The sequence below is a fragment of the Camelus dromedarius genome, chromosome 2, assembly GCF_036321535.1.
Source record: "Camelus dromedarius isolate mCamDro1 chromosome 2, mCamDro1.pat, whole genome shotgun sequence".
NCBI lineage: Eukaryota > Metazoa > Chordata > Mammalia > Artiodactyla > Camelidae > Camelus > Camelus dromedarius.
In genome coordinates, this window is record NC_087437.1 from 35,160,382 (window position 1) to 35,175,078 (window position 14,697).

A 14,697-nucleotide genomic window follows, 5' to 3' on the forward strand; every position below is an offset into this window, starting at 1 on the left:
TTTTATTTATAAAATTAAACCTAATTTTATTTTGCTAAAATCAACAAATACACATTCAGATCTGGTTTATCTTCAAAACGTGTGTTCGTTTTCCAACAAACATGCAAGTTAGTTTGGCATGCCAAACATCTTTCTCTCTAGATCTCCTTGGAAATTTTTTTTTTCATCACATAAACAAAGGTGCAAATGTTGTCAAAAACTATTTACATTTTTATCCTCCAGAATTACTAACATTAATATTTATTGAGAGAAAAGAAAAACTGCAAGGCTTGGTTTTTGACATTCAAATTTGATTCAGCAGTATAATTAAAATTTTGTATTTGTTTTTAAGATAAACACTTTGAAGGAAATTTAATAAGTCTTGTTTTTGCTCTGCAAAGGAGCCACTATATCAAAGCATTTAACTGGAGCTGTAGAGTTCCTGCTGGTAGAATATTACTTCCAGCCTATTTATTAGCTTTTCTTCCTGTAGCCCAATACATGATTTTTCCCCCTATTCCGCTGAGTGAAAGCACAGAAAGGAAGCAATTTCTTGTCTCTTTCCCCCCTAGCATCATGCAAGGCAAGGCAGCATCACAAGTCACAATATCTGTGTTTACTTTGATTATATTTTGTTTCATACACTTTAAATTATTTCATATTAGAATACTTACTGGGTTATCTACAGTCAACATTGTTGATGTTAAACTGTTATAAAGCCAGACTTTTAGAGACATTTGAAGCAATTCATGAACCATGTCTGTGAGGAGATAATTGCCTTCAACCTAGACTTTTGCACTTGGGAGCAAAAAAATTCTAGGTATCAGCAGGTTATGAGAAAATAAGACTTTCGGGGGTCTATATAATTTATTCTGACATTTTTGTGTATTGTAAACAAGGATAGGATACTTTTGACAGTAGCCTATAAACAAATTTAAAAAAAATATATCCTTCACTGTAGAATCAGTATCAAGGGAGCATTTTAAATGATTCTGGTAGGTCTCTTATAAGCCTACTTTCCAGGAAAAGTTTATATGAAATTTCCTGATTAAAAACAAAATCAGAAGTCATAGATTTAAGTTGAGAGAATATGGTATGTGAGGTAAGGTCACTGTGTTATCTATGGTCTGATGCACAATGTAGCATGTACCAAAGAACCTAAAGAGACATCTGTCTCAAGTTTCAGGCAGGATATAAGAGTGCATAGAGAAGAGAGAGATTTTCAGGTCAGGCAGCAAAAGAAGCCATAGCATTCACCTAAATCAATATGTTGTAAGCAACACACACATATGCAGTGCCAGTTCACAGAATGCAAACAAGATCAATTAGAAATTGTACTGTGATAGCCACATATTTTGGAGAAAAATTCCCAAGCCAGGCGAATGTGGATTGGGATAAAAACATAGGCAGTATACACCACCATAGCAAAAATAGTTAGTAAGATGGTATTGAACATGGATTGTTCCCAGGGCTCCAAGACAGCACAGCAGCTAATGATTTGATATTGATAGTAGAGCCAGGAGAAATAGTCCTTCACACGCTTGAAATCCATGGTTGGCTCCTTCAAGCTGCAGAAAGTCTGTCCTGTTAAAAAAAAGTACCAGATTAGAAGAAACATAAAATAAGGTACCAAACACAGAATCTCCTTAGATTTTCACAACCTCAGCCTGTTAAAATTTTTCAAAGACTGTTAATGATCATTGAGTGAATTATGAATAGAAATATTGTATGGAAATAATACACAACACATTAATCATAGAAATAAAAATATTGCCACTGTTACTATACAATAATTACTACTAGAATTAATAGCAATATTATTAATAACAGTAATATGTATCTAAAGATATAGTTGCTAGTAATAACTCTAGTGAGAATAATATCTACCAATTGAGACCAAGCACATTTTATGTAGCCCTGTATATCTAGGGAGATAAATGTGAATTTTCCATTTCCTACAACATATATTCTGGAAAAAGAGTAAAGACTGGTGTGCAGAAAAGAGTCACTATAGCAAGCCAGAGGCTGCTATCTTTAGAAGGGCCCTTGGCTGGCATCTGGGAACTTGGCTTTTGGAATGTTCTCTCCATTCCCTAATGGATAAGGATGATTCACTATGCCTAGGCTGTGCAAACACTGTAATTTATGGCAAACACCTGCTTTATTTTGGGAGTCCAGAATTTTTGTAATTGCTAGGCAAAGAGTGTCCATGTGACCAGCCCCAATTAAAAACTTTGGTGCTGAGTCTGTAATGGGCTTCCCTGGGCAGAAACATTACACATGTATCACTGCACTTTCTGTTGATAAAGGATAAGCACACTTGTTGTGTCCATTCATGGGAGGGAGAGAGCATTGTTAGCCTGTAAGTGGATTTCTTCAGACTCCACCTGTGTCTTTCTTCCTTGCTGATCCTGTTGTATATCTTTCTGCTGTTAGAAACCTTAGCTTTGAGCACGAATATATGCTGAGTCCTGTGAATCTTTCTAGTGAGGCACTGGACATGTGGGTGGACTTGGGGACCTCCAAAACAAAGGGGAAGCCCAAAGTGCACCTTTGGGTAGTCATTTGGCTTTCAAGGAAAGAACTTACGAAAAACCGTATAAAAATGTTTTATTGGCCTTCGGATAGGACCACAGTTAAAACCACATGTAAAACTTCCTAGGAAGAAGGGCATCTATCATTTCTTTAAAAGATTCTTGGCATGCTTTTGCAGACTTTCATAAACATGGTGGGTGTCCTTGGATCTACAAGCTGACTTGTGCCTGTTCTGCTTACTCCTAAAAATACAACAGTGCCACATCACTGAGCCCACTTTGATGACTTTTAATATTCAAATCAAAGTTAAATTTTTTTGAAGATCATTTCTATATTCTTATTTGAAAATCTCTCTTTTCTTTTATTCTCTTTTGAGGAAAAGCAAGATGTCTTTGCTCCATAAGACCATGGACTCCTCGGCTATGGGGAGACTCTCATGATCCTAATGCCTGGCACAAAGACAGTCATCAGCAAATACTTGCTGAACAAATGAGTAAATGAATGAATGACAAGTAACCAACTTAACAAAATAATTATAGATGACTCAGTTCCCGTATAAGTGGGATAAGGTTGGCTGTTGCTGACTTTTAACAGCTTGACTTTGATAATGAGTAACTCTTTCTGATAAGGATAATTTCCACAAAAACTTAAAATGGGTTACCAGGTTGTGATTATTTGTAACAATGGCCAGGATGATCCAGATAAGTAGATAATATATACTGGAGTCGCTTTACTTTCCTATGAAAAGAAAAGTGAGCCTCCCATCTTTCCTAGAAGCCAAAATGGGGACTAAGTAATTGGATATAAATGTCTTGTCCTAGCAGGTGGACTTTGGTGAGAAATTACCTCAGTGTTCTTTTTCATTCCTAGTTGCAGAGAAAGAGTGAAGGTGAATAGGGTTAGGTCTTAGAGAAAATGAGTGGCAGAAGGAGTGGTAATTTCAGTGAATAATATTATCCAAGCAACCAAGACTTTCCACTGATAGGCCAAAGAGAGATTGGGAGGTATCACTATTTGAGCTTTTAGGCTGTCCCATTAGGCAACTGTATATTTCAAACTAAATTTAATTTTTAAAAATGTCATTCATGGATACCCACACTTGGTTCCTTTTCATTACCTAGACAGAATTTAGGGTGGCACTAGGTAACTGATCAGGAATGTGAGAGTCTATTCATCAGGCAGAAACTTCCAGACTGTGCTGGGTGAAGATGGGAGGGTGATGGCTCCGATAGATACAGACCCTCCCCCTAGGAAGCTTGGTCCAGATGGGAAGACAGGTAGCCATCGAATAATACATACAAATAAATAATTGTCAACCACCTTACTCCATAAGGGATAAGAGCAACGTAAAGGGAGCTGTAGGAAACCTAATCCAGTCTGAATATGTCTCCAAGGAAGAGATATTTCGAGATAAAATCCAAGAGATGACTGTGAGTCAAACAAATAAATTGGGTAGTCAGGTGAGGAGAAGAGCCAATACAGAGGGGTTCCCCTGTGTTTGTGCAGAGTTCAGCGGTGCGAAGGAGCCTGATAAGCGGTGGGGAATGGAGCCCAGTGACCTGGGGAGGGAGGCTGGGAGTATGAGAAGCCTGAAGAGGAGGGGATGACCAGAGTGAGGCCAAGCACTCTAGGGCCTAGTGTTTTGTCTTTATTCTACAAGGGCAGGGATCTAGGGGTTTTAACAGGGGAATGCTATCGTGGGCTTGAGAGCCTGAGCCTTTAAAGCTTGTATGGACATGCTGCCTTCTCTGCATTCTAAAGCCAAGTTGAAATGATTTAATTTTAGTTTTAAAAAAATTTACTTGTTGAAGTATAGTTGATTTACAGTATTGTGTTAGTTTCTGGTGTAGAGCATAGTGATTCAGATATAATATATATATGTATATGTACACACACACACACACACATATATATATTCTTTTTTGTCATAGGTTATTACAAGTTATTGAATATAGTTCCCTGTGCTATACAGTAGGATCTTGTTGTTGATCTATTTTATATATAGTAGTGTGTACCTGCTATGAAATAATTTTGAATACATTGTTTCAGTAAATCTGTGCCTCTGCTCTCCCATTGGCATTCCTCATTCAAAATCAACCAGGTACTGAAAAGCTGTTTAAAATATTATTAATACTCTTCACTTTTATAAATGAGATAAATGACTTATTTAGAAATATCACTGACTTTTTCTCTGTACATTTTAGCTTTTAAAAATGTCCTAATTAGAAGGAAGGGTGTAGCTCAAGTGGTAGAGAGCATGCTTAGCATACACAGGGTCCTGGGTTCAATCCCCAGTACCTCCTCTAAAAATAAATAAGTAAACTTAATTACCTACAACCCCCCCCCCCAAATTTTAAAAAATATCCTAATTAATTGCCTGGCCATTACTTTCATTTCAAAAGTTAAATTTCTTCCTTGAGCAGCCCTAGTGTTCGTTGTTTTAAGCTGTAAAAGTCAATCAATCAAGGAAGGGACAGATCTAAAGCATACCAACATATCTTACACCAAAGCTGGATACCTGGTAAGACTGTGGTCACATATTGCTAACAATTTACAGAATTAAGATTAAAAACATTTTTTTTTTCCTTGCCAGTTTCTACCGTGCCCTGGATCACTTCCCAGCCCTCTCAGTAGCCAGCTCTGATGTGTAAAAAGGCTTTTATTATCACTTCTCACTTCAGTCTCATGAAATCTGAGTGATAAAAAGCATCGATCTCCCCCTTTTCTTTGATTCTTTTCTTCCTAATTAATGAAAAGCAATCTAAAAGATTAGTTATTTATTGTTTCTTATGAAAAGGTGAGAAGAGAGTTGGTTATTATTGGCAAACCATCTGCTGCAAACTATTGTTAGAATATGTGCTATATTTAGGTTCTAGATTGGCTTAGGTAATATAATCTTACTTCCTTTTGAGTTCATTTTTAAATCTCCTATGGGACAACATGCAAGATTTAAGAAAACCACTTAAGATAATTTAAGATGAGTCATGTGGGAAGGAGAATTCATTCAATCATTAGACAAATGCATTTTGAGTACTACTATATGGTCTCTTCTGAGTAGGAATGGCTTCAGAAGCAGTCTGCTCCAAAGTGGCACTGCAGACGGGGGGAAGCTCTTCTAGGCAGCAGCAAACTGGATCATGTAACAAACATGCAGTGACAAGGGGCCAGGAATGAGCACTGAATGGGAAGAAAGGGCCTGGGAAAATGCTAAGAAGGAAGCTAGGAAAAGAGGCTGAATTTGGGAAATAGGATGACAGAAACACCATGAAATGAATTACTCACAAGGAACCTGGAACTAGATGACAACAAAATCTCAGTGTCTCAATTTTTCACAATGAAATGTGGAATTAATACGCCCTTAGAGAGCTGATGGCATATTTCAGGAAAGCTAAACAAAGAACTTAAAATGGTTACTTCATTCAAGTACACCATGAATCTCCTTGTCTTTAATTGTGTGTTTTCAGAAGATGATTTCCCTATACCAAAAGGAGGAAGGAAGTATGTTTGTTTCTTCTCTTCCTTCTTCTTTTAATTTTCCCTTTAAACTTGATGACTTTTAAAACCCTCTTAAATCTTTAATGAAGTTGTGCATTCAAAGGCAGCACTGCCTACCTGCACTGTGGGATGTCTTCAGTGGTACAGGGGCCTAGATGGGTATGACTCTAACAGCTGAGGCTGTGTGGTGACACCCCTCAGGTGAGTGGGGAGGGCAGGGAGCCCCTGTGGAACACAAAGCAGGTGAAGCTCTCTATAAGAAGTAGGGGTGGGGCACAGGCCAGCACTGGTACCTGGAGGAATGGGTTATGAGCCTGAAGAAAGGCTTTCTTTGGTCCATTGTTTTGAAAACAGGATAATGTCTTCCTCTCCAGGAGGATCTGTGCAGTATCATATTCTCAGATACCTAATGGATTTGATTTATCAGAGTTTCTCTAGTAATAATAACAAAACAAATTATATTTTCATAGGATTATCTGTAGTTTAGAGAAGGCTTTTACTGCATTTGCATAATGGGTTTGGGAATAAGGATAGGCACTGGTTCAAGTTCTGACTTCTCCACTTACTGGCTGTGTGACCTTGGCCCACTTAACTTAATTGTTCTGGGTGGGCCTCAGGTTCGTCACCTGTAAATGGAAATAATAATCCCCTCTTCTTAAGGTTGCTGTGAGGATTAGCAGAAATGCAAGCAAAGCATCAATTTAAGGGATTTGTACATGGAGGAAGTCCATAGGTAGGAAGATGGAATCTCACTGGAGAAAAACCTTTCCTCCCTCGTTTTCTTTTATTTATTGAAAATAATTATTAACCTGCTGGCAATTGCACTAAGAACTGGAGATTCCATGGTGATTGAGACAGTCATGGCTATTGCCCCCAGGATTATAATCCAGCTGAGTATATTCTACAAATACACATTTTAGACAATATTTACCACGTGTATTAGGTAGCTACAGTGGAGTCCTAGAATGTTAGTGGCTGTGTAGACTGTAGAATCCCCTATACCCAATCACTCGTTTTAAAGAAAAGGACCAAGACTATGGGACTAAAATTAAACTGACATTAAATTTGTTTGTCAAACTGAATTAAAGTGACTGGACAATTCCAGGTGGTGAATACCCTGTGTTTTGTGAATTGACACTGGATGGAAGAAACAGAAATTCCAGTGGAGGTTTTCCGTGGTCTTCAAAGACTCAGAGTTGAGCAGGACATTGGAATCAATGTGTGGGTGTCTGAAAGACCTCAGTGCCACCCTCCCTCAGGTTCTTCAGACTCTTCTCTTCTCTCACTCAAGCTTCTTCCCTGAAATCCCACAGTTCAGACTATCTTCTAGGCAAATGAACGTCTGAATGCCTATTGACTGTAAATATTACCAGGAACTGGCAAAAGCCAAGGTTCTTGTGCGTGATGTACAACAGCGTGGGTAAATGACCCAAAGCAGAGTTTTGCCAGGTTGAGGGGAGAAAGAGGGAGAAGGAAGAGATTATTAGAGAAAGATTATGAGAGTCTTGGGAACCAGAGAGAGAATGATTTCTAAAGGGAACCTAATGATTAAATGGGGACCTAATGACAGGAGAAAACAGGAAGGACTTGGAATTCCTCTAGGAAGTGATCTCATAATTGATTGGAGAGTAAGCCGCAATTTTTTACTTCTGAATTTTGGCACCAAGTTTTTTTTTTTTTTTTTTTTTCTCTCACTAGATTTGTATACAGTGGGGAAAGATAAAGTTTCATCTCCTCTCCCAGAATAAGAGAGAGAAGTCCTGGAATTGTGATCCACATTACTCAGGGGCAAGGCTTTGTTCTGGCCTGAACAGAGAGGAAAGTTTGAATAAACAGCAAAAAACAAACAAACAAACAAAAAACCCCACGTGTTTGCGTGAACCCGTGTGTAGGAGTCACGAGAGGAGAGCACTGTAGGGGGAATGTGCAGGGCAGTGACAACATTAGAGGCTGAGCTTGCTCAGGAGGCCCTTTGTTTTTGGTTTCTGTTCATGGGAACAGGAATGGTAAAAAGTCAGGCAAGTGCAACGAAAGATAGGTAGTGGGTGATTTGATACCTTGGGAATCCTGCAAAGGACCCGATTCTGCAGCCCTCCTCTGCCTAAAGAAAGTCCTCCAAATTACTGGATTTTCTAAGTAAGGGATTTCTCTTTCTAAACATTAGCTAAAAATGAATCTTCCCTTCTGAGGCGGGAAAAAAAACCCTAACACATTTTGGTCTAAATTTCCTTCTAAAATGTCAGAAGCTGGGGCTAAAGAGAAAAGTCAGCAGGACCTCCAATCGATTTGAGGTTAACTCCTTCCCAACTTGTTTTGGAATTCTACCTCAATTACTCAGCTTTTGTTGTGTTTCATCTTTGAAACCTAAAAATCTGAGAAATGGAAAAAGTGTCCTGCCTGCTGCTGCAGAGAGAGGCTGTATCTAAAAAGAGAATGTGTCTGTGCTCAGAAGTAGCTTTCTTTGGAAAGAGCTCAATATGACTTACTCAAATTCAAGCCTTCCTTTAATGAAGTAATTCATTTAAAGAAGGAGCAGAGTGATTTCCTTCCAAAGAGTGCAGTGTGGAAAAGGGTGATAAAAACGAGTAAATTCACAGAGGAGGAAACTGATAGGCGCTTCCTCAGCCCGCTCATCAAAGCCAGCATCAGCAATGATGTTGACAGTATGTTTCCAGGATATCATGTTATGAAAATGGCACTTTGCTTCTGTGGTCTTCCTCCCCCAAGCCCACAGCTTCAGTCTAATCATGAGAAAAAAACATCAGACAAATTTCAACAGAGAAGCCTCTTAGAAAATACCTGGCCTTAAAATTCGCTTAGTACTGCTTGAAACTCTCAAGGTCATCAGAAACAAGCAAAGTGTGAAAAACACTCACAGCCCAAAGGAGCCGCCTAAGGAAACAAGACAACTAAATGTAATGTGTTAGGCTGGATGGAATCCTGCAGCTGATGAAGGATTTTAGGTAAAAACTAAGTAAATCTGAGTAATGTATTGGCTTTAATGATAGTGTATCAATATTGGCTCATTAATTGTAACACATGGCATACTAATGTAAGCTGTTAATAGCAGAAACTGGGCACAGGCTACGTGGTAATTCTCTTTATTCGTGCCTCAGTTTTCTGTAAGTCTAAAAATGTTCTAAGCAATAAAGTCTGTTAGTTTTTTTTGAAGGTAAAAAAATAATTAGAAAAGTCTTGAAAAGTCCAGAGTTATCCCCATTCCAAGCTCCAGTGAACTTTGCTTATGCTGTTCTTCCCTTCTGGAAGATACTTCCTAATAACTCTGAATGTAGTTAAATAATAGCCTTCCGTAAAGGACTGGATTTCAAACATCTTCAAACCCAGCAGAGAGGAAAAGTACATTTTACCTTGTGATCCAGGGTACGCACACATACACATAGCTATGTAACTGAGATAGACATCTCTCAAAATAATATGCTGCAGTTCACGCTGATGTTTTATTTCCATTCTGTTCTATTCCATTTGATTTGATTCTATTCTGCTGTGTTCTATGTTATTCTCATCATTCATTACAAAATACCCCAATTATGAGCTACCGCATTGATTTCTTAACATGCCAATTGCAACCTGCAGTTGGAAAAACCCTCCTTTAATGCTTAACTCAAATGCTAACTTCTTCAAGAAGTCTCTGCATGGTCCAGGTTGGTAGACACTAGCCACATGTGGCAATTAAAATTTTTAGTGCTCAAGAGCCACATGTGGCTTATGGCTACCATATTGGACAGCACAAACAGAATATTTCCATCTGCAGAAAATGTTATTGGGCAGTGCTTTTGGGTCTCTCCATCTCTTGCTTGGACTAATGAAATGGCCTACAGCTTGTCTCCTTTTCACCTTATAATCTTCCATGCCTCTGCTGGAATTAACTTTCTAAAATTATGGATTTATTTTTCTGCTTGAAGCCCTTCAGTGGTGCTCCATGTCCTATGAAATGAATCATTCATTTGAGGCCCTTCACAGCTGGATTCCTCCACCTCTCCTACATCATCTCTGAACTCTCCTGCTAAATGCCATTCACTTTTTTTTTCATTTTAAAATTTATTTGTGTATTTAGTTTACAATATCATATATTAAAATGGAATTATAGTTAATATATAATATTATATGTTATAGGTATACAATATAGTAATTCATAATTTTTAAAGGTTATACTCCATTTATAGTTATTATAAAATATTGGCTCTATTCCTCATGGTACAATATATCCTTGTTGCTTATTTTATACCTGATAGTTTGTACTTCATAATCCTCTACCTCCATCTTGCTCCTCCCCCTTTCCTCTCCCCACTGGTAACCACTAGTTCCTTCTCTACATCTGTGAGTCTGTTTCTTTTCTGTTATACTCACTAGTTTGTTGTATTTTTTTAGACTCCACGTGTAAGTGATATCTTACAGTATTTGTCTTTGTCTGACTTATTTCTCTTAGCACAATGCCCTCCAAGTCCACCCATGCTGTATGCCTGCTACTCACTCTTAATCTTCCATGTTTTAGTTCATCCTCTTTTCTTTTCTAGAAATATTTTTGTTTCTCTTTTCTTTTTAAAAAAAAATATTTTATTTATTTTGTTTGTGGGGTTTTTTTTTTTTTTTTTTTGGTTTGGTTTTGAAGGGGGAGGTAAGTAGGTTTATTTATTTAGTTATTTTAGTAAAGGTACTGGGGATTGAAACCAGGACCTTGTGCATGCTAGGCATGTACTCTGCTACAATACCCTCCCTTGCCCTTTTCTGTTAGATAAAAATCCTATTTACTTTCAAGGCATAACTCCTATCTTCTCTCTTCTATGAAATATTCTCAGGAGACCACTCTTCCTAAGGAAAGTGTATTATTTTCTTTTATGGGTTACTATTGTAGCATTTATACTGTATTATAATTAGCCACGTACAGTGTTTCCCCACTAGACTATGAGAGGTTTAAATACTGGGAAGATGCCATCATCATCTCTTTGTCCCCAGTGCCTGGAATGGGATACTTATGCACCGATGAACTGGTTGGCTGGCTGACTGATTGAATTGTAAGGATGTTGAAGGCAGGGAGCAGACTTGTACTTAAATAATATCTCCATAGCACAATGTGGGGCACATTGAAGGTACTTATGAATTCTCATGGTCTATTTTCAAGCGATGAGTTTTATACAGATTGTTTTCTGAAATTTCAGTGCAATCTGCCTTTTGTAGGATACAAGGGAGTTGTACTAATTTTTTTATTATAACAAATACTTTTTCATTTTCTCATAGTATTAAAAGTTCATGAACTCTGGGGGGGGGGCATGAAAAACACTTGTGAAGTGGTTTTAAATCCCATTAAAATGGCTTTTACAGGGGTTTACTCCAGGTGAGTTGGAATTTAAGACTGGTAGGTAGAAAAGTGGTTCTAATGAAGAAGAAGAAGAAAAAAAAAAATCCCAGGATGAGAACATCTGAAGTTCTAAATTCTACTGTGGCTTTTTTCTTTTCTCTTCTCTTTATCCTTTTCCTTTCTCTTTATTTCTCTTCATTTGTTGATTCATAGTTTCATTTTACTTTGTGTCCTTGGGCAAGTTCCAAAATCTTTCTGTGTCACAGCTTCTCTGTGTAAAATGAAGATGATAATTGATAATTGCCTCTAAGTCTGTCTCAGTGATGTGATAAGAAATGTAGGAATAGTTTGTGAGCTCTTCAGAAGTAATTGTAAGTGTCATAGTAACAGTAATAGTAGTGTTTACTGTTGTTCCTTGTGGACTGGTACAACTTTAAACTGCTTGCAAGATTTTATTAAATTGTGGAGTCAGAAAGTCTTCATGGAATATTCTATAACGGTTACCTCAACAATGGTGTGCCTTGTATATTTTACAGGGAAAAAAATATCACCCCTGATTTAGGTTTGCTAATTGAATTGCCTAGTACATTAAAAAATAATAAAACAATATTTGTATATAGCCATTACCACAAACCGCTATTTGAAAGGCATTGCAATCTTTACACAAATTTTTAAACAATTGTGCTAGGTAGGGCCACCACATACCATTGTGTGGGCTGAGCGCTGTGTAACCTTATGTCATGGTTCTTATATTCGGGTCCTAATCACAAACTACTTCTTTATGTGAACACAGTTTGATTCACAAAGATACAAAGTTTGTATGATTAAAGGCAAAACCTCATATTGTGTCTGTGTAAGAATCAGACACAATAGTAGTTTATTGACTTCCCAGTTTCCATATATTTTGCTCTAAGTTTTCTGTGGGTGACTCCATTTTCTGTGTCCCACAGAAAGTTCTATTCTTTTTTTTTTTTAATTTATTGTGTAATTTCTTTTCTTTTCTTTTAAACTTTTTTTTATTGAGTTATAGTGATTTTACAATGTTATGTCAAATTCCAGTGTAGAGCACAATTTTTCAGTTATACATGAACATACATATATTCATTGTCACATTTGTTTTTTCGCTATGAGCCACCACAAGATCTTGTATATATTTCCCTGTGCTATACAGTATAATCTTGTTTATCAGAAGGTTCTATTCTTGCTTAGCATTTTCCAAGGATTTTCTTTTCATCTTAGAATACTTTCTAGTCATCCTCTGGCAAGCAATTTCTCATGCTGATACTGAGGTAAATATTGGAAATCAGGCCAGAAATGATGGATCTGAAGTCCAAGTCTTTAAAGGGAGCTAAAAAAAAAAGTCAACTTAAAAGTCTGATAAATTAAAGCCAGAGAAGAAAATCAAACAGCCATAGGGCAATTAAGGAACTTTCTTTACACATTCATTAATTAGCTGGACAATTTTATAGACTTCTCAGAGAGGAATAAACAAATAGTTGCAAGTCAAAGCATGTTTCTGCTTTTAGGCAACTAAGTTACTCTAAGTTTTATAATCTTATAACAATTTAGACAAGTTGTTGTTGGTACTGTGTTGGTTTGACTTACAGACAAGAGTAGTGTTTTTGTATCTGATCCAGACTTACTGCTTCCAACAAAAGCAGAACAATAGAAAACATGTATTTCCAGTCCAACTATCCATTGTGTAACTGTATTTTCAAAGCAGTCCTTGTTGTGTGGCATCTTATGAAAGACTCTAAAGAGATTTATGAATGAAAGACTTCTAGCTGGGAAAGAAAATTTGGAATTTCACTTTAACAGAAAATTTCACAATAATTTAGGAAACACTAAGTTCTGATTAGATCAATTGCAATGTCACATTGGCCATTAAAAAGGAGAGATATACATAGTGAAACTAGAAAAGAGCAGCAAGTACACTGCTGAGTAGATGTTATGAATAAGAAGAGAAATTTGTAACAGGAATGATATATCTTGCCTTGCTCCTGGTGTGCTTTCATTGACTCATACAGAAGCAGGGCAAGTATCCTTCTTTAGTTCTGCCCAGTTTGGAGTGGAGAGTAGGGCTTCTGGACTAAGTTTTAAACTTTAATGCCATTTCCCAGGATAAGCCTCTTTATTACTATTTTATTTTAAAAAGGAAAGAAAGAAAAGAAACCCTGTTATCCTATAAAGAAGGAAAGAGGAAAGAGTATAGCTTCCAGGTGGCTTTTTCCTTCTGAAGATTTTGTTCCCCAGGACTGCCAATTTGTTTTTAGAAGTAGAAAGTGAACAGAGCTACCACACTAACAGTGGCCTTAAAGTCATTAACAATCATTTTTAAAAAGTCATTAAATGTACACACGTGTTAAAGCGCATTATTTACAATAGCCAAAAGCAACCCAAAAATCCATTGGCAGATGAATGGGTAAACAAAATGTAGTATATACATACAATGGAATATTATTTATCTTTTAAAAATAAGGAAATTCTAATGCAGGCTACAACATAGATGAACCTTGAGGACATTGTGCCAAGTGAAATAAACCAAAAAGACAAGCGCTGTATGATTTCCCTTATCTGAGACATCTAAAGGAGTCAAGCTCATAGAAACAAAGTAGAATAGTGGCTACCAGGGATTGGAGAAAGGGAGAAATTGAGAGTTGTTTTTCAATGGGTATGAAGTTTCAGTTTTGCAAGATGAAAACATTCTGAAGACTGGTTGCACAACAATGTGAATATACTTAATATTACTGAGTGGTATGTGTAAAAATGGCTAAGATGGTAAATTTTAATGTTACGATATCTTCCTGCAATTTACAATTTTTAAATTAAATATTCATTGATAATGAATAACTCTAAAAACTAAGAAGGAACTGAATGTTTTTTAAATCTTATTTTTTTTTATTGAATTGTAGTTGATTTACAATGTTAATTTCAGGTGTACAGCAAAACAGTAAGAGGGACTAAAATTTTAAAATATACTTTAAAATAGTCTGAACAGTGTTTCTAAAGGCCTGATTTTCTCAGGAGCTAGAAGCCTGACCACACACACACACACAAAAGTCAAGCCATTGTCTCATCCCTGCCTATCATCATTATATTTGATATGTCTTCAGAAATAGAGGACTTTTTTCCCCAGGGAAAAACTTGAGCAGGGAGGGTGAGTTACTGCCATGCTGATTTCTACTTGCTGAGCACTTACTCCCAGTGTTCTGCTAAAGGAAATCTAGTTTCATAGGCAGCTGGTCAACCAAGACTCTTCCAGTAGTATTTTCTAGTACTAATTTTCTGTTTTCCTTGTAATTTTTTGAGTAGCATTGAATAGATTTGCTCATAAAATGTCTTTGCTTTTGTTTATTTTTCTGTCCTTTGTC

At 36.9% G+C, this 14,697-nt stretch overlaps 1 protein-coding gene across 2 annotated transcripts in view; it reads right to left on the bottom strand.

Annotated features, from left to right (window-relative positions):
- SPTSSB (serine palmitoyltransferase small subunit B) overlaps window positions 1–14,697 on the bottom strand; it is a 27,580-nt gene continuing 12,883 nt past the window's right edge. For both annotated transcript variants that reach the window (XM_010976345.2, XM_010976344.3), the window contains exon 3: window positions 1–1,563. In XM_010976345.2, the coding sequence (XP_010974647.1) occupies window positions 1,301–1,531 (231 nt within the window). In that variant the 5' untranslated portion in view covers window positions 1,532–1,563 and the 3' untranslated portion in view covers window positions 1–1,300. The remainder of the gene's footprint in view (window positions 1,564–14,697) is intronic.